Source organism: Hipposideros armiger, unplaced genomic scaffold (assembly GCF_001890085.2).
Source record: "Hipposideros armiger isolate ML-2016 unplaced genomic scaffold, ASM189008v1 scaffold_30, whole genome shotgun sequence".
In the NCBI taxonomy this organism is placed as follows: domain Eukaryota; kingdom Metazoa; phylum Chordata; class Mammalia; order Chiroptera; family Hipposideridae; genus Hipposideros; species Hipposideros armiger.
Genome location: NW_017731380.1, coordinates 3,677,003 through 3,698,532, shown reverse-complemented (window position 1 = coordinate 3,698,532; position 21,530 = coordinate 3,677,003). Strand labels below are relative to the sequence as shown.

Here is a 21,530-nt window from a genome sequence, read left to right as displayed (position 1 = left end):
CCAAAAACCAAACCTGAACACTTCAAATGATAACACAATGTAACAATGCATTTTACATACAAAATGCTTACCATAAATATTAATAGTGTAGAATACTGTTTAATGACATTAGAGTATATATGAATAAAATAATCATAAAGCAAGATAGAAAAGACAACAAATTCTAATTTAATTTTATAAGTGTATATATGTGTGTTTACACGAATATTTAATAGATGATTATAAAGCTATACATCACAATGCGACCACAGTAAAATGAATAGAACGATATTTATTTTCTTTGCGCTCTGTATTTCATAAATTTACAGAGGACTTGAAGAAAAAAATGTTTTCTTTTAAAAATATTTTAAATATAAATATTTTTAATTTGAAACAATCAGACTTACAGAAAAGTTGAAAGCACCACAGAAATTTATTTTTCTGAAGAAGTTTCCATTTTAGAGGAAGTTGTTACCCTGATTCCCCATCATTGAATACTTGAGGGTGTATTTCCTACAAACAAAGACGTTCTCCTACATAACCACAAGACAACTATCAACAAGAGATTAACACTGATAACATTGCTATCAACTAATCCTCAGACCCCATACAGAGTTTTGATGACTGTTCCAATAACTTCCTTTATAGCAAAAAGCTCCAGTTCAGAATCAAGCGTTGCATTTAGTTGTCATGTCTCTTTAGTCTCCTTCAGTCTGAAATTGCTATTCAGTCTTTGGCTTTCATAATCTTGATACTTTTGAAAATTACAGGCACTCAATTTGATTTTATCTGATGTTTCTACATGATTAGACTCAGGTTATGCATCCTCGGCAGGAACATCACATAAGTGGTTTGTGTTGTTCTCATTGCATCCTAACCTGATTTTCCTTTGTCCATTACTGATGATATTCACTTTGAACACTTAATTAAGGTAGCATTAGCCAAGTTTCTCCACTATAGAGTTGCTCTTTTTTTTAAGTATTTTTTGAGAGTTACTTTGAAATGCTGTATATACTGTTGGGGGAACCCAGACAAAGAGACAGGACACCAAGGTGTGGGAAGCAACTTTTACTAATGCCGGCACTGGCTCAGCAGATTCACATCCAGAGGCTGAGCCCCGACCTGGGCGGGACTCGGGCTATATACCCTGAGGTTTCCGGGTTAGCAGCTAAGGTTCTTCATTAGGACATGCAGCCTTGTGCCAGTGTCTGACTGGCTCCCAGGTGAGGTAGGAATTCGGAATTGTTAAACGCGGGAGTCTTGCTGACCATACAGTCCAGGAATGTCTCTGTCTGAAGCCCGCGCATAATCCTTAGTGACCACATGGTCTGGGAAGGCCTTTGTCTAGGGCCCACTGCCACAATATCCCACCACTTATTAAACATTTAATGTATGTATGTGTTTATTTGTCTATATCTGTATAGATTCATTTTATTCAATGGGTTGTACTCTGTTACTATAATTATTTATTTTGATGCTCAAATTATGCCCAATTTGGCCCGCAAAAACCTCTTTGAGATGACTTCTGTGTCCTATATTTAAAAAAACAAACAAACACCCATTTATTAGCTCACAATTCTGTAGGTCAGAAGTCTGTCACGGCACAGCAAGGTTCTTTGCTCAGGTAATGACAAGGCTGAAATCAAGGCACCAAGTAGGATAAATTTTTCTTCAGAGGTTGTGGGAAAAATCCACTTGCAAGCTCATTCATATGGTTGGCTGAATTCAGTTACTTGCAGCTATAGGACTGAGGTTCCTATTTCATTGCTTGTTGTCAGCCACAGGCCACTCTCAGCCTTTAAAGGTTGCTTGCCTGCCTTGGCACGCAGCTCCCTCCAACTTTAAGACCACCGGGGATAATCATTTTCACGTTAAACCTCTTTTATGCTTTGAATCTCTGACCTCCTCTGTCTCTGATCACTAAATCTAGATTAAAGGGCTCATGTGATAAGACGAAGTCCATTAGATAATCTCCCTATCACGAGGTTAACGAATCTGAGATATTATTTACCTCTGCAAAATCCCTTTTGCAATATAAAATAACATAATCACAGGAGTAATATCTCCTCATATTTACATTGCTGGGGGTTATACAAGGTGTGTACACTAGGGGGCGGGGAGTCTCGGGTGCCATCTTAGAATTCTGTCTAGTACATAGATAAAGTGCTAGAACAGTGCCTGCTACATAATAAGCACTATTTATATGCTATCTATTATTATTGGTTATCTGACAAACTCACAGACATTTAAAAAACAGCAATGACACAGTAATGACAAGAGTATAGTGAAATAACACTTCAACGTGCCATCAAAAAAATATAAATTGCTAGAAGCTTCTGGTGACTAATTTGGCAATGTATATTGAAAGCCTGGTATTCCCTCTTCTAGGAATTCATCCTACAGACATAATCAGAGGCATACACAAAAGTCTATGAAAGGAGATATTAATTAGAGTATGTTTATAATAAATACTTAAAAAGAAACCAAAAATATCCTTTCAGGGGTTTAGTTAAATAATATGGCATAGCTATTTAATGGAATACTGTGTAACCTTAAAAACAAAATACATGGTATGAAAAATATTGAATGAGAAGGGAACACACACATCTTACAAATGAAGGAATTATAGGTTACAAATTTGCCTGTGTAGTCTTATCCAATTTTAGTACAAACACCAAATGGATACTTGCTTTTTCTCATCTCTTTTGAGCTGTGTTATAGTTAAGCTTCCATTGCCTGGCAAGATAGGCTTTAGCCTCCTCACATTGCTGTAGGTCAAATAAGGTTTCTGGCAACTTCTTAGAGAGCCCATCATCCTTACTGGAGTGTGAGGTGGCCTTTTGGCAAGACAGGGTCACTTGAAAAAGGGAGAAAACATTCCCTTACACCATCTGTCTGGTCATGCCCATTTGCCAAACCATCAAGTGCTTCCTGAAACAGAAGGCTTTGCATCATCTCCCCTGTTTTTCTGCACTGCTGCCTCACCCAAGGCCTTCAAGAGAAAAAAGTGTGGCCTGCCCTCTCATTCCTAATGGATAGCCCTCCTTTATACTAAATTGGTTAAATTACTCTCAGTCAGGATTTTAGAATATACTTTCTGTTTGGTTTTAGTTATAGGCATCACAGAGTAAAAAATGTGTATTATTTGGGGGTGGCGGGGATAACAGAACTTAACAATTATTGAGAGTGCATCTCTACTGCACTTTATAACACTATAAAATACCTATTAGTCTCATTTTACAAGTGAGAAAACTGAAGCTCAGAAGGGTTAAATAACTTTTTCAAGGATGCACATTTAGGAAATGGTAAAAATAGGTTTTGAAGCAACTGGTTTCACTCTTTTCACCATACCAGTGATTCCTGGTGATTTCTGAGATTGTATATATATGTAAAAGTTCCCCAAATAATGTTAATGATTAGCCTAGTTTAAGACCTACTACAGTACACATCACTGCTTCCCTGTACACGAAGGCAAATTAGCCATATGCAATGTGATTACAGTGCAGATTACTTTTTTCTCATAAGCTTTTTTCAGCTCCAGCCTCTCCAATTTTAACTTTCAAATGAACAGATGCACTTTTAACAGGGGTTGCAGACATCACCACAAGCTCAGGTTGAAACCACTTTTCTCATTGCTCTCTCAACCTGAAGAGAGAATCTCCAAACTTCATAATCTTTGGAACTAGCATTTTTCCATAGATCCAAAAACACAGTATAGTTTCTTCTATCTCTTGCTATTCTCTGACACAATTCTTAAGGAAAGTTAATGCTCAGGCCCCTGAAATCACCAACTGTCCATTTCTTCTTCGGGAACTTGCTCCTCATCTTTTCCAGGTTCCTTCTCACATAGTCTATTCTCCCTCATGTTGTCAGGACTATGCAATCTGCTTTAACCTTCATTTACTTTTAATCTACATCCATCCCTAGTCTAACAATCTTCCCCACTCCAGTTCTAGTTTCTGCCAATCTATTTCTCATTATCAATGTAAACCTTATTGTTATATCCAAACTATGTAACAAGCATCCTTGCAGGAAACCAAAAGGAATACAAAAATACATATATGGTTGAGGAGTTCCATATACTTTTGAAATCATTCTCTGAGTACTTCCTTGTCTTCTGGAACAATTTATTTTCCAAGTCTCATCTTGTGCTTTGCTTTTCAAAGTACTGGAATCAGCTGTTTCATTCCAAGGAGCTCTGGTTCCTTGGAGGGTGGTATTTAGGAGTTAAGATTTGGACACTAGATGTGCTCACGGCTATTGTGACATTACTGCTCCTTGACCCTCTCTATGGGCAAAGCTAGGAAATACATAAACATACATTTGTACATGCACACACACAGCTGTATTTATTTGTTTCTCTTTAAAAAATAGATAGGTCAAGATGGTGATGGAGTATGTAAATGCTATGCTCACCGCTTCTCAGGACCACGTCTATTACAACTAAACCACAGAACAACCATTATCGAGAATCACCTGAACCAAAGCCCTATAACTACAGACATACAGAAGAAGCTACCTCAAGACTGGTAGGAGGGGCAGAGACACGGAACGGGTAGGTCTGACATCCGTGTGTGACCATTAAAAATCAGGAGAAATATCTTGGCTGCAAAGTTCCCCCTCTAGGGCCGGCCGAGTGGCTCAGTTGGTTAAGAGCTCGCTCAAGAGTTTGAGCTCTGAGCAACAGCGGTTCAAGTCCGGCCCGAGCTGAGCAGCCGCTGAGCTGCCAACAGGTGGCAGGATGGCTCAACTAAAAAAAAAAAAAAAGTTCTCCCCTGAGGAGCCTGGGGTCCCAACCCCTCCTCATCCCAGAGTTTCAGTGGTGGATAGAGAAGTCTCCATAATTTCTGGCTGTGAAAACCAGCAGAGGTTGTGGCTGAGTGAGATGAAGGGCGGCTACGCTTCCAGGTGCTGCTCTTAAAGGGACTTTGCATGGACTTACTCGCAGATGGACTCACTTGCTCTCACTCTGAGCTCCAGTACTGGTACAGCAGCTCAAAAGGCATAAGGGACACATGAGGGAAAACTGAATTGTCTAGCTTCAGGGCTAGGGCTGAAGGGGCAGCTTTCTCTGATGGAGGAGCTGGCAGAACCCATTGTTTCTTTGTTGATCCCTGCCTCTCCCTGGGTGCACATTTACACAGGTGCCAATCTGAGTCTCCATTAAACTGGCTATGACCTTTCATCTGCCCTGCTCTACTGATTCCCTGAGCCATGCCCCACCTAAATATTGGGTACACCCAAGCCGCTTCCAGTGGCTTTTCTTTATAAATGGCCTGCCTTTGCTCATGCTGTGGACATTCCTAAAATCTCTCAAAGGCTCACAAAACCCAAACAAGTAGCACCTGGTTTGGGCATGCTCTGTACCTCTGGCTGAACAGCCCTAAGCCTGGCACTAATGACAGCTAGCCTTGGTTCATGTCTTGGCTTTTCAAGGCACTTCCAAGCACAGCATAGGCAGCAGCCATCTTGGGCTTGCTTTGTGGTTCATGCCAGGTGGCCCAGAGCAGGGCACAGACTGCAACTGAACTTGACCTGCAGCAGGGCCCCTCCCAGTAGGCACTGGGACTGGCAGGCTCAGTGGCCAGCTTCAGACTGGGCAGGAGAATCACCCAGCCACTTCCAAGGATGATACATCCAACGGGCAGACTGGACAGGTAACAGGTTCCTGCTAAAGCAAACCCTGATGTGTAGGGTCAGCCCCTGAACAACAGCTCCTCCACTGTAGTCACAGCCAGTTCTCACAACCAATCATCTTGAGGGTCAATCCCTCCCACTGGCGTGCAAACAGCAATCAAGTCTCAACTACAACAGGAGGCCACACACAACCTACTCAAGGGACACACCTACAGCACTGACTCTGGTGACCAGGAAGTTTGCACCACTGGGTCCCACAGAACACCTACTACATAAGGCCACTCTACTAAGACTGGGAGACATAGCAGCCCTACATAGAAAGAAACACAGGGGGGCAGCCAAAATAGGGAGATAGTGAAATATTTCCCAAATGAAAGAGCAGAACAAATCTCCAAAAAAGAACTAAACAAAATGCAGACAAGCAATCTATTAGATGCAGAGTTCTAAACACTGATTATAAGGATGCTCAATGATCTTAGGGAGAACTTCAACAAAGAGATAGGAAACATAAAAATGGAGATAGAAAACATAAAAAAGAACCAGTCAGAAATAAAGAACAGAATCACTGAAATGAAGAATACATTAGAGGAAATCAACAGTAGATTGAATGAAGCAGAAGATCAAATCAGCGATTTAGAAGATAAGGTTGCAGAAAACACCCATTCAGAATAGCAAAAAGAAAACAAATATCCAAGAAAAATTAGGATAGTTTAAGGGTCTCTCAGACAACAACAAGCATACCAACATTCACATCATAGGTGTACTCGTAGGGAAGACAGAAAGCAAAGAATTGAAAACCTAGTTGAAAAAATAATGACAGAAAATGTTCCGAACCTGGTGAAGGAAATAGACATGGAAGCCCAGGAAGCAAAGAGAATCCCAAACAAGATGAACCCAATGAGGCCCACACCAAGACACATCATAATAAAAATGCCAAAGTTTAAAGACAAAGAAAGACTCTTAAAAGCAGCAAGAGAAAAGCAGTTAGTTATCTATAAGGGAGCTCCCATAACACTGTCAGCTGATTTCTCAACAGAAACAGTGCAGACCAGAAGGGACTAGCAAGAAATATTCAAAATGATGAAAAGTAAGAACCTACAACCAAATTTACTCTCCTTAGCAGAGCTATCATTTAGAATTGAAGGAAAGATAAACAGCTTCCCAGACAAGAAAAAGCTAAAGGAGTTCCTCACCACCAAACCAGTATTACAAAGAATCTTAGAGGGACTTCTTTAAGAGAAATATATATATATATATATATATATATATATATATACACACACACACACACACACACAATAAATGTCAATAACTACATATCTATCAATAATTACTTTAAATATAAATGGATTAAGTACTCCAGTCAAAGACAGAGTAGCTGAATAAGAAAACAAAACCTTTCCATATGCTGCCTACAAAAGACTCACCAGATCAAAAGACACAGGCAGCAAGTAAAGGGATGGGAAAAAAGATATTTCATGAAAATGGAAACAAACAAAAAAAGCTGTGGTAGTAATATTTATACCAGACAAAATAGACATTAAAACAAAGGCTATAACAAGTGGCAAAGGAAGACCCAGTAATCCCACTTCTGGGTAACTATCTGAAGAAACCCAAATGCTACTTCCAGGTGATATATACATCCATATGTTCATTGAAGCATTGTTTACAATGGCCAAGATGTAGAGGCTGCCTGGGTGTCCATCAGTGAATGAAGAGATAAAGAGGAGGTGGTACATATATATAATGGAATATTGCTTGGCCATGGAATGGAATGGGTTCTTGCCATCTGTAGCAGCATGGATGGACCTGGGGGGTATTGTGCTGAGTGAAGTATGTCATATAGAGAAAGACACATGCAATGTGACTTCGCTTATATGTGGAATCTAAAAACCAAAATAAACAAACAAAATAGAAACCAAGTCATAGATACAGAGAACATTTTGATGGTTGCCAGATGTGAGGAGGGTTGGGAATGGCTGAAAACAGGGAAGGGATTACAATTTAGTTGTTACACAGTAGTCATTGGGATGTAGGGTATAGCATCAGGAATACAGTCAATAATATTGTAATAACTATGTATGGTGTCAGATGGGTACTAGATTTATCAGGGTGATATATGGGAGGCGTGTTGTGGGACAGGGTGGAAAAGGGGAAGGGATTAAGAAGTACAAGTTGGTAGTTACAAAATAGTCACAATGATGTAAAGCATGGGGAATACAGTCAATTATATGGTAATAACTATGTATAATGTCAGGTGGATACGAGACTAGTCAGGGGATGATTTCTTAAATTATATAAATGTCCAACCAACCACCATGCTACACACCTGAAATTGATATAAAATAATATTGAATGTCCACTATAATTGAAAAATTAAAAAGGGGGGAAAAGGTGAAGAGGAATAAGAGGTTCAAACTTCTAGGTATAAAACAAATAAGTCATGGGGATGTAATGTACAGCATAGAGAATATTGTCAATAATGTTGTGATAGCGTGGTGTCTATTGGTTGCTGGACTTCTCATGGTGATCACTTCTTTACATATATAAATGTTGAATAATTATTGTGTACACCTTAAACTAATATAATATTGTATGTCAGGTATATTTTAATAAAAATCTTTAAAAATGGATTGATAGGGCAAGCACCATGCACACTGATGTCTGCAACTACAGTGCAACAGTATAAAGTTCATTCTAGTTTTCCCCGTTTTCATATTTATAACTCCTTATTTCAACAGTAAGAAACCCAGCTCTCATTATTCTTTTTATATTATTTGATCAACTCCCCATGTATAACCAATTTCCCAATTTGATGCTATCCCTCCTCTACACAAATGCTTTCCTTACCCCGCTTGAGTTCCAACAAGCCACAGCAGGCAGCCCACCACCACCATATAAGCTCCAACATACCATGGGAGACTATGCTGTTTCAAATAGACTCCTTCCTCACTCTGACTCCCATGCTGCCCTTCTCCCTACTGCACAGAGATGTTTTTCTCCCTGGTTTAATTTCAAAACCACATGTCTGGCAGCCCCTCTCGATATATTCACACTCTCCTCGCCTTGCTTGGCCTCTGACACTCTGCACTGGGTCACCCCCATTCACAGGTGCTCCCCTCTACCACCACTTCACTTGAGTTCTCACACTCACATCAGGCTGCTCCTCCATACAGATGCAGTCTTTATCCTGGCTGGTCTTTGACACCAGCACAGAGAAGCCCCTCAAATGAATCCTCTTCTTCCCCTTTTTGGGCTCCAATACCATCCTCTGGACCAATAAGGTTCCCTCTTCCTTCCGGTGTTGAAATCAGCCTTGTTCGGCCTCATTTAAAGGCTTTAGGACTGATTGCTCAGAAAGAAAAGAGAAAGAGGGAAACTGGGTAGAGGAAACATTATCTTCTTCCTAAGAAGATAATATACCTCAACAGAAATTCTCTTCTTTGTTGCATTATGATTTAACAGTTTTCTAGAGACAGCTCTAAATACAGTTGATAAATAAATTAATTTGTTCTGTAAGTAGTCATACTCTTAAAATAGAGACCAGTGAATGTTTTTTTATACAGACTTATTTATAGTAGTAAAAAAACTGGAAATTACCCAAATGTCCATAAAGAGATGAAAGTTTAAACTAATATTGGTATATTCAAAGAGAACAAAATAATGATGAGCTACTTTTGTCACTGATGACTCTCAAAGTAATTATGCAACATAAAGAAAACCAGAAACAAAAGAGTAAACATTTAATGATTCCAATCATATAAACGCTAGAAAATACAAAGGTATCCATATTAAGGAAAAGTAAATAAATGGTTATTTAGAAGCTATGAAAGGCAAGGAGAAAGAGATTATAAAAAGACATGAGGCAAGTCATTTTATTCTAAGAAAGTGAAATCTATATTCATTAAATTAATGAAAGTAACTACTTTTTAATGATCATAAATATGGGTAACCAATGACAAAGGAGAGGAACAGTATCCATTATGCCTACCAGGAAGGGAAAATATCATACCAGGAAGAGTGTGAGCTCTGGAGCTAAAAATGTTAGGTTTAAAACCCAGCTCTGAGGACTTTGGCAAGTTCCCTAATTTCTTTGTGCCTCAATTTTCCCATCTATAAAATGAAGATAATAGTGGTACTTGCTAGAGTTGTGAGAATTATGGCAGATAATATACAAAAATTTCTTGGAAGAGCATCTGGTATCAAAAATATCAGTAAAAACATATTAGTTATTAATGTTATTACAAGGTATTCACAGATGCATGAAAATGTGTTCAGAGTCTCTGCGACTCTTAAGACTGTGATTTGAGAAACAATAAATTAAAATATAGACTGTCACTTAGGTGATCATGTGGCACTAATGTCATCATTAATCCATGAGCACGGAAATAGGCGCCAAAATTTTATCAATGGATTTAAGACTTCATATTTATATTCTTTCTTAAAAATTGTTGTTGAAATAGAAACATAAAATATTTAAATTCTCAGACAGAACATTTAAATCTAGAATATGTTGATGATCTTCGCTGTGAGAATAACTCCTTATAACATAATATTTTTTCATTCTTTCTACAACTTGAGGTAATATAAGCAAAGACAAAATAGTTCTTTAATCAATTTGATTTCAGTTTAAATAAGTAGGACCTCTCTCAAATATTCTATATAAGAATAACCTAGAGCAAAAACTAAAAGACAGTTTATGTTTGATAGAACTCATGCTAATCAACTGCAGAACATGAGATTATGATAAAGTTAATTGAGCTAATCCTAGATCAACTACAATTTTCAACCCACATTCTTTTTAGCACTAGATCATTACTCTGTCAAAAGTGCTTATCCATGATTTCATAAGCAAATTCAAGCTAAACTTAGTTTTTCTTCATTTTAAGATATTTTCACCATAGAGGTAAGCAAAGAATGCTCTGCATGACCATTGTTTTACCTACTTAGATTTATCCTGCTCTGTGACTTAATTAGCAATGTTTTTCTCAGTATTCAAAATGTATTTCCAGGACAAGATTCTCTCATTTTCTAAATTCAGCACAAAAAATTGAAGAGGAATAACGAAGATGAAATGTTCTGCTCAAAAACGGGCTGGCACTCCTTTGGTCACAGTGAAATAATGTCATTGTCAAAGCTGACTCAGGTTAGGCTCTGCTGGAGCTGGTGGAGAAGGAGCCTTAATTGACTGTCCAGAAACAGAAAGGCTGTATTGATCATTCACTCTCATGCTTCAATCTCTATGTACTTTTTTACTAATCAAGCTCATTTCTCAGCACTTGTTTCAGAGAAAAATTCTAGTTGTCTGATGAAGGTGTCCCACTTTTCAAACGAAGTTATTTTAAGAACGTCTACTCTATGTACATGCTGCTTGGGACTACAGTAGATATAAAATAATTGCTTTTTGTCCTTAAGTGAAAACCTTTTAAAAGCATCAGAAAATTTTAACACAGCTATGGTTTATGTAATCTTGAAAGTTGCACATTATATGGTTCAATTCCTCCCAGACAAAAAGCTGGAAGGGGACTCCCTGGGTGGAGATTCTTCACACAAGACAAGGAGATAGAAAGAATAGAAGACATATCAAGCACAAAGGACAGAAAACTTTAAGGGCCAAATATGCCAGGAGGAGACCAAGAAGGGGGGACGACTAGGCAGGGAGATCCAAGTTCAGAACGAGGAAAACGATGCTGAGGAAAAGCAGATGGGGATACAACAGGGGGTAAGAAAAGAGTGGTGGGATTGCAAATTAATTGCTTACAGCAAAATGTTTCAACCCCTTTTTAATAGCCAAACTCTTTTGTAAACAAAATTCCTTCTCCAAGATTTTTCAACTTAAGGCCAAAGAAAGCTTCAAGTCAGCCTTTATCCAGTGACTAAAGTCCTAAGATAAAGCTTAACAGCTGTCATAAACCATGTTTTCTATTAAAAGAAACAGGCCTACAGTGAGCATGTATGAAGCTGACGTGCTAAGGGAAGTGGGGAATTTTTCTGAAGCCTACACTGAATCCTACCCTTTCCTTGGCTTCATTTGCTCCACCTTTGTTGGTATTCCTGAGCCAACATTTTTTTTTCTTTTGCTTAAACTAGATTGCCTTGTAAACTAAGAATCCTGAAGAATACATTCAGGCAATGTAAAGGTTTGGCAGACAGTAATTAAAAGATCAATATTATTTCTGAAATGCCTACATTACTAGTCCTAAGACATACTAGGTTAGGCTATAACTACCATAAAATTTTAGAAAACAATTAAGATGACATGGATGAATTAAACATATGCTAGCCAAGTAGTGAGGCTTAACTTTATACTATTAGTTATTGAAATTGTTTTGTTTCTTTAAAGTATTGGGAGAATGATATCGTTCTTTACTTTTGAAAACACAACTTGCTAGCCCATATTGCTTTCCTTATCAGTTAATATTATTTATGAATAGAAATCATGAAAGGATCCCTCTGTTAGAAACCCAGAACTTCCAAAGAAAATCCTTAAATAGTAAAAAATAGTTGAGTCCCAAGGTGAGATTTTTGGTGCATTAGCAAGACATGAATTTAAAAGACTTTTGCCACTATATTGAAGGAAGAGGCCTGGACTTGCAGGGTTATGCAAGTAAAGTTGTAATCACTTATCAGAAAATACCTGTGATCAGACTCGAGATAAAATCATTCAGGAATTCGGGTGAGCATTCCACAAAGTTTCCCCAGTAACAGAGGCACAAGTGGAAGGTGTGAGAGGCCAAGACTCCGGATGAGGAGCTGAGCACTGAGGTGCAGTTTTTGGGCAAAATCACAAGAATGATCCTAAATTCTTCCACGTGGCTGGCAGTCTCTGTTTCCCTATGAGACAGGAAGTGATGACCTCACCAGGCTTTTCATGTTGCAGGGTCATCATTTCACCACATGGCCTCAGACATAAATCATCCTCCTGCATCTGAGTCATCTGATTGTTTCATCTTCATTCCCCATCTCCAGTCTTAGGCTGCTCTGGGTACGAGCTTAAAATAGAAAAAATGACTTAGGTTTCTCTGCGGAGCATTCACCTTTCAGTATTGGTTCTTTCATTGATTTATTCACTCACTCAGTATTTACTGAGCATATACTATGTGCCAGTCATTGTGCTAGGTGTTGGAGCTACAAGGGTGAAGAAGACAGTCTCTGTCCAGAGCTCTAAGCAGATGGTATCTAAACTCACAGTTATGATCTCTAAATGTTTTTTATTATATACTCCTAGTCAATTTTTTTTACTATGTTTTGTCAATAATGGATATTTCCTATTTGTAAATTATTATAATTTTTATATATTATGACTACTATTGTATTTCTTTCATCTAATATCTCAGGGTAGAATAAACCCTTAGGATATTGTTCCTATTAGATAGCAATAACTGATGAAAATCTATATTTTAAATGTTTTTAATTACTTTAAATCGGGGGTCAGCAAACTGCAGCTCGAGAGCCACATGGGGTTCTTTGGATATGTACATGTGGCTCTGAAGTAAAATTGAAAATGAAAATAAAACTATCATAGTTTCATTTATAAAATTTTTAAAGGTTTTTATTCACATAATGGTGATTTCATTTGTTTTATGGCTCTCGAATAATTTTTTTTTTGTTGTTGTTTTAGCTGAGCCATCCTGCTACCTGTTGGCAGCTCAGCGGCTGCTCAGCTCGGGCTGGACTCGAACTGCTGTTGCTCAGAGCTCAAACTCTTGAGTGAGCTCTTAACCAACTGAGCCACTCGGCCGGCCCTCGAATAATTTTTAAATTGTCGTGAGGGACAGGATTGGCTCTTCCATCTCAAAAGTTTGCCAACCCCTGCTTTAAATCTTTTATAAAATGCAATCAGATTGCTATTGTGATTATTTTTACCTATAAAATAATCACAATATTATTTTATTGTGATTATTTTACACAATAATTATTTTACCAATTGGGTCTGATGGTAGGACCTCTCCATAGAGTTGCCCACAGGCACATGCCACACCGCTGCTGAGGGGGGCCTCACAGAGCAGGCAGCTCTGGCTTCTGGACACTTGTGACTCCATTACAAGTATCATCTACAATCCAGGGACCTTTGTAGGGATACATTTAAGGCACTTGTCCATTTTATGAAGGTTAGTTTTAATTAAAAAGAAGCTAACATAATCTGTAAATCCTCTTAAAACCAGATAAAATTACAATATTTCTCAACATGCTGAATATGAGCAAATGAGTGAGATCAAACTTGGTATAATGAGGGACTGGATGAAGGTACCAGGATCCATCCATGCATTAAAGATTAGAAAAGCTTACTTTATTTCCTTAGATTTGAAGTAAATATAAATAGGAGATTTGGCACTGCCTTCCTGCACCTTCCTGCATAGGATTGACCTGCACTCTACCTGGAAGAACACTGGGCTGCAGAGTGAGACAAGGATGCTGACACCTGAGATACCAGAGCACAAAGGGCACACAGCCCCATTTTGCTTGAGGCAGAAGGCCAAAGTGGAGAAAGGTTGGGGCAGGTTAAATGTAAAGTGAATCTTAAAGAATAGTAGGGTGGTTTCATCACGTTATAGGGAGAGAGAAGGCCTTAGAAGACACAGCTATTTAAGTCAGGGGAGCACAAGAGCAGGACGAGCAAGCAATTCTGGATGGCTACAGGTTAGGGGGCCAAGTGGGCAGGCTTAGCTATAGACAGAGAAATAATGGATGAAAAGGGGATTGACAGGAATCTGCTGGTGCCAAGAGCACTGATGGCTTCAATTTAGAAAAGGGCAGTCAAAATTAAATAGATGAGCTGACAAGAGAACACATCACAGAGGTGGATAGATTTTTAAAGAGAAATCATTGAGGAACATGTCATATTAAAAGACACTGCTGTAGAACAGATTTTTTGGGAACTGAACAAATGGTTTTTATCTAGAAGAATATCACAGAGAATAGAGCAGTTACCCATAAAAGCCTTTCCAAGTACCAGATATCTCTGGATTAGACAAATGAAATAATTACACAACATTTGATTTTAAAAGATATGATGGCCATTTTGCCTTTAATGGCCAAAGAGCTTTCTGAATTCCTAGCTTCTGATACTCTTCTTCATAGCCTTCTTACTCTTCAGTACCTCTCAACGACTCTGGAGACTGACCAGTGAGAGTGGGTAGGTGTAAAGAGCTGAACGAATCTGTATCACTCAACTTTATTCTACTTACAATCACTGTCCATCAGTCTTGAGTTTATTTACAAGAAGTAAAGCTTAGCTCTTCTCTGTTATAGACACATTCATACTACTCTTCTTATAGCAAATCATCACATTGCACACCTTAAATGCCTTACAATTTTATTTGTCAATTATGCTTCAGTAAAGCTGAAAAAATACAACTCTTCTATTCCTGGAAAATTCAAACTTTTGTAGAAAGACAATATACTATAGTTAAGAAAAAGCAACGATTACCATTGACAAATAATTAGGGAATTGAATTGAGGGTCTCAAGTTGCATCTGAAACATAATAAAGGAATAAAATTTGTTCAGAACTGGTGTCCAAAATGAAAGAAAAGGGGAAGAAAGTACAAGTCTTCTGGAATTACCAAGTAGTTGGGAGAGAGAGGGTTCAGGCTGTAAGGAAGCATGAGCAAATTGTACAAGGGTTGGCACATTCCACATTAAGGGGCTGTTTTGGGCAAAGCTGTCTAATAAATCACAGGACTAAGGCTTAGCAGATGTCAGGGAACTCAGCACTGAATCACCCTCAGTTCTTCCAACTCTTCTCTCTGTTGCCTGAAGGAGGAAGAAAATCTGGGGGAACCCCACACTCCTTGGGGCTTCAGGAGTAGGGAGAAGGAGGGAGAGAGCCTCCATAGCTCCCCCCCATGTGCCCTGTGCCCTCAGTCAGACCCCCCCCCCCTCCTTGAGGTAATTTCAAATTTGGCTGCAGAAGCAGTAAAACTTCCCCACCTTGTTCTTACCTCACCTTGACAACTGGGAGTTCTTTTTCACTCACTCTGCTTCAGTAACAAAACTCTTTTTTGTTCTCCTTTTAAAATGAGTTATCTTATTATAAAGAATTCAGAAAATACTTAAAAAGTCCATCATAATCCTATCCCATAGAGACAGCCATTTTGTGATTATTTCTTCAGCTTTGTTTTCTTTTTCATTATTCAATGGATCTGTTCCTTAATCTGACCAAAACATATTAATTTTTTTAAAGATTACATTTTTATTTTAGAAGTATAAAGCATGTCCAAAATCTACTCAAAGCAAAAATGCTGCATTCTTGTAGTATTACTATAACAGGATAAAAAGCACCAAGCAATAATATGGCCTCATCTGTTTGAGGGGACGGCTCTAGGCAAAAAACAAAGTACTGTAGCGAACAAACTTGTGTGTACACTCGCCTGCTTCTGAGCTGGCCAGAAGCCTGCCTGTGACACAAGGGGCAGATTCCAGTCACCCCACCTGAACATGACCCACACTTCAGAGTGGCCCCTTCCTCTGCCCTGCCATTCCAGGAAAATTCCCATGATCTCGGCAGTGGTTTGAAGGATGTAATCTGATTAACTTCATGTTCACATGCAAATGAAGGAAAGATTGCTTAAGCAGGGGCCTTCCCAGGAATGTGCTTGATAATGCAAAAGAATCTCTAAAGGCCAGCATTTCAGGCTGGATGATAAGGGGAAATGGAAGAATTTCCAGTGGCATTCAGGGATCATTTTGATTCGAGGAACTATCCCCCACAGAAACTGAAAATCACAACAACATGGCAAGCCTGTCTCTGCTTAGTTAAGTTCTAGCACAATGCTAACCTCCCTGCAATGGTTCACTGTAAAGGCAGGAGGGCTGGGCAGCATAAGAGCATTGGAATAACGCACACACAGACTCAAAGCCACGTTGCCCCTTTCTAGAGGAATGCCTTTGGCGAGATGTTGTTGCTACTGTTGTTATTGAACTGCTCAGATCTCTTTCCTCGCCTGGTAAGCAGGGTTGCTGTGGGATTAAAATGAATAAAATAGCATATCTAAAGTGCTTGGCACACAGTAGGTACTCAAGAATAGGGCTGTTATGTACTTTATGTATTTTAGTTTTTACACAACATTGAATGAACTGGGATTTTTCCAGTATTCTGTTAAGCAATAGTAGGCGGAGTGGCGAAGGATGGTCCAACTATTGGCCAATGGGGAACAATACATCTCTTCTTGTACAGTCATCACTCACCGAAATGGTTATAATGTTGCAAAATTTTTAGCCTGAGAGAGGTTATAAACTGGGCCAAATTTGGTCCCCAAATGTAATTACTTTAACCTTCACAGTGATTAGTTTAGTTTTGTTGTTTGAGTTCATTGTCAGCACTTCATAATCAGGAAATATGATATAAAATCTATATTTCCATCATCTTTTTCAAAAAGTCACGTTTCAGAAGCTTATTCCCTTAAGATAACAACCGATAGAGTAAGTAGCAGCTAGCTTTTTTTCACCCTGGCTATATGTTCTCCAGTAAGTCACAGTCCTCAGCATAACTTATGACACCCAACGCTGAGGAATAATGTCAGCTGCCATTTATCATCCTGCTTGCACTGTTGCCTTGCTAACCCTGGGCTCTCTCTACAAATGTTCATTTCTGGCCGGGCTCTTATAGGCATTGGAGTTAGTGACAGAGCTAATGAATATATTCCCCAATACTACATGGCACTGTATTCAGGTTCCAAAATCAGATAACCTGGGTTTGAATACTGATTCTCCAGATTATTAGTTTTGTGACCTCAGGCAAGTTGCTTCACCTCTCAGAGTCTCAGTTTCTTCAACTCTACAAGAGAAACAGCAACTGACTCATTTCACACAGTTGCTGTGAGGTTTTAATAATGCAATGAATATAGAGAACTTTTCATCATACCTGGGTGTAAAAAGGGGCAATAAATGTTAACTCCTACAATGACAATGACAAGAGACAACGATGACAACAATAATGATGATGATGACTGCTGCTGCTGCTGCTGCCGCTACTATCACAACTACTACTAGTAATACCACCACAATTAATAGTTAGTGAGTGGGACAGAAACACTTATGGGGTTTCTTCATTCTCAGTTTTGCTTTCTCAAGCTGGAAAATGAAATTCATTTAGAAAGTCCCAGGGGACATGGAGTCTTTCCAAAGTGGGAAAGAGCAGTTTCTATCCACCACTGCGCAGGAGGCACAACAAGATGGCTACAGAATGAAGTGGAAAGAGTTTCTAATCCCAAAGGCAGCGAGACTAGCAAGCCAGACTCACACTCAAGCCCAGGAGAAGAAGGCAAGAATCTGTCTCAAAATTCCAATAAAAAATATGCTTCGGATGAGCCAACCCAGCTGAGAACCAGAGCTGGGAGAAGACAGAACCTCTCAAGACTTGAAGCTAAACAACCTTAGAGGGGTAAGGGGGTATCCACAAGTTGGTGCTGACCCAGAGAAAACAAGCCTTTTTCTCTGAGATAAAGGGATTGGGGTAGAGCAGGGAGGAGAGGGCAAGAATGCTGGTAGAGTGGCTGCAAAGAGGAAATTGAGTACAAACTATGGCCAGAGCAGATAAGCCCGGACCTCGGCGTGGGAGCCAAAGACAGGATGAGAAGAGAGCGGAGATCATGTAGATGGTAAGAAGTCCACCGTGTGTGATGGACACAACCTGAAATTACTTCTCCTTAGGGCTTCCACAAAGTAGAGAAAAACAACTGGCTGTGCATGGCTAACAGCCCCACAGTGGCCTTACGTCAAAACACAACAACTAAACATCTACCTTCTACAAAGTACTTTCCTGTTTATCATTTGATCCCAGACTCGCTATATGAAGCAGGGTTCTCCTATTTTACAGATAAATAGCAAAGAGATGAAATTGGTTGCTTAAAGGCACAAAACCACTAAATGGTGAAGATTGCTAGAGTTTAATTCTTCTGAAAACAATTACTGTGCACTGCTCACTGCACCGTTTTCGGAAACGGCACTGTGTTCACCACGTGGTTTCCAGGTTTTTTATTCCTTTATAATTTTTCCTTATTTGCTTGAGGAAGTTTTGTTTTATTGTTTTGTTTTAAATGCTCATATCTCTTGGTTGAATGCAGAAAGAAAAGGTCAAGGAAAAGATATGTCAAAGCCTGGACCAGCATAACTAAAGAGATCAATTTCCCTGTGGTGTCAGGCACTGAGTCACCAACAGCCCCAGCTACCGAGCAGAGTAACCCAATTTCCCCACCACCACCCCAGCCCCCAGACCACTAGAGTTTGGGGATTATATGTGGTAACATTTTCATAATGGATTTATAGTAACTTCATCCAATATATCTTCATACCCCCACTGGACAGATTAATCTTGTATTATTCTAGTGGGAAGGATTACAGTAAAAAAGAGACTAAAAAGTTGTTAAAAAAAAAAAGTAACTCAAAGGAATATTCACTGCCAGGATTTGGGACTTGCCTATTTAGAAAGTAAAACTTTGCCAAGAACTTTCCAGTTAATACGATGCTTTCAACACAGATTAGATAATAAAACGTACTCTCAAACTAGAGTAATATCTTTTTGTTGCAGGTCATGTGATTTTGCTGTAAGAGAGGTTTCCATAGCTGAGAACAGAACACGTCTTTAAGGTTCCCAGTCCAGTGAACTAAACAATGTGGCTTCTTCATTTTTAAATGGTCTGTTTAGAAATGAACAAATCTTAACACTTCATCAAGCTAAGAAAAGAAACAAAAGGAAAGAAATGAACTCTTTGGCCAGGAAAAAGCTGAGATACCTGTAAGGCTGCTAAGCTAAACTGAATCAGTTGATTCCATTATTTTAATCAAATAAAACCCATAATAAATCTTTTTTTTTCCGACCGAAAGTCTGCATTTTGAAGTTACACAGACAAAATGCCTATCAAATCCAATGACATGCAATAGATTCATAGGAAATGTTGATATCTCATAAGATAGAGGCTGAATTACTCAGTGTCTAAGTTTATAAGACTGGGCTTTCAAACAAGACGTGCGCGCGCACGCGCGCACACACACACACACACACACACACACACACACACACACACACACTCTCACAGACCACACAGACATATACCTTCTCTGCAGAAGGCACAAAGGTATTCATTTTAACCACTGAAGAAAAGCACCTGCGACACATATAAAATATCTATTACATCACCCATTAAAGTGTATATTTTTAGAGTTACTGACCTTTACATGAACTAAACAATCAAACTGTTCACAAATCTGACAGAGCAGCTTTTCCAAAGTGAAACAGTGAACCACTGTCCCTAACACACCCATCAAATTAAACAAATAAAATGGCATCTAGTACAAAATTTAAAAAGCCATTGTAACATAACACTGCCAAGATAACTGGTCCAGTCTCAAAAAAAAAAAAAAAAGAAAAAAAAATATATATTGTTTGGCCTAGGCATTTATTTTTTTAAAAACCTAGTTTATTTATTTAGCAGATGAACAGACTGCATAAATTTAAGGCAATCAAAAGAAACTCCGAGGTCCGCAACTCATCGAGCTGCTGCCAAACAAACTTGGGCACTGGTCGCCACCGACCGGTCCCAGAAACAAAGTCTTAATAACAAACACTTATTGTGTGGCTCCAACAAGCCTGAACTGAAGTCCTCGTTCCTCAGTCACTAGTTGCATGACCTTGGATAAATGACTTAACCTTTTAGCTTCCATTGTCTTTTGTGGTATAAGTATCATAATACCAGTTGCCTAATGGAAGTTATGCTAGCTGCAGTTATAAACGAAATCATATATGTAAATACTTTAGCATTGTGCCTGGCATAGAGCAAATGCCCAATAAAGGTTAGCCCTTACTATCATTGGGAAATCTTATTTTAGAGTGACCACATGATTTCTTATCCAATCCAGGGCACTTCTGAGGTTGAAAGGAAACTCAATTAGCAATATGGTGGCAAGGATGGAAGGTCACCCTAATCATTGTCTGTGCAGCATGGTCTGAGAGCATGGAATGCTGGGGGCTAAGAGCAAGGGTTTACTAACACGCAACATGAAATACGCGTTAGTAAATAAGAATGCCTAGCCACCCCTGAATGAAAATATGAGCAATGAGGAGAAGGAAGAGCTCAAGTTAATTGAAAACTTCCAGTTTCATAATTAGTGGATGATCTGATCACACCAGAGACAACTGTTAGTATCAAAGTTTTTTCAGCATTATAAATTTAAACAGGTCAAACTCTTTTGCAACACCACTTTACATAAGATTTTGAAATGAAGAGATTTTTTTTTAATTACATTTTTCATAAAACACCCTTAATCAATTCTTAGGTCTGTACACAACTTTCCCATGGGGTACCTTTAGCATAGCTTTTATGTTAGAAATTTTAAAAATTTAAATTATGAAAAAAAATAGCGCAATACTTATCAAAATCATTAAACCAGGAAGGGAGCAGCCTAGACAGTGCACCAGGATATTCCAGTCACTAGAGAGAACCAGGCTTCCTCTCTGATATCCTTAACTCAAGCATTGGCCTTCCAGCAAATTAGCTAATTCATTCTGAAACTTGTAAGAGTGCAACCAATAAATGTTTATTTAACATCGGCTTGTTAATTTTGATAATTACCAATACAGAATAGCAAGATTGAATCATGATTTTAAAATCCCCCAGATAAGTTAATGCCTTCCTTCCTTATTTACATATTTCATATTTTGTTATAGTAGACACAATAGGAATTATTTATAATAATTGCATTCGTCAGATTGTTAGATATTATAATAGTTTAAAGTAAGTCATATGGAAGAATGGCTGGGATTCATAAATGTAGGTATATATGAAACATGTACATGAATCTTGTATGTGTGTGAATATATATATATATATATTTATATATATAATATATATATATAAATATATATATATGTCTATCTAGCAACTTCGGAGACTATTTCTATGGCTATTTGTGAAA

At 38.5% G+C, this 21,530-nt stretch overlaps 1 protein-coding gene across 3 annotated transcripts in view; it reads right to left on the bottom strand.

Moving 5' to 3' along the window:
* CCDC148 (coiled-coil domain containing 148) overlaps nt 1-12,604 on the bottom strand; it is a 217,780-nt gene extending 205,176 nt beyond the window's left edge. For all 3 annotated transcript variants that reach the window (XM_019636887.1, XM_019636885.1, XM_019636886.1), the window contains exon 1: nt 12,478-12,604. In XM_019636887.1, coding sequence (XP_019492432.1) covers nt 12,478-12,489 — 12 coding nt within the window. In that variant the 5' untranslated portion in view covers nt 12,490-12,604. The remainder of the gene's footprint in view (nt 1-12,477) is intronic.
* Between the last annotated feature and the right edge of the window lie 8,926 nt (nt 12,605-21,530).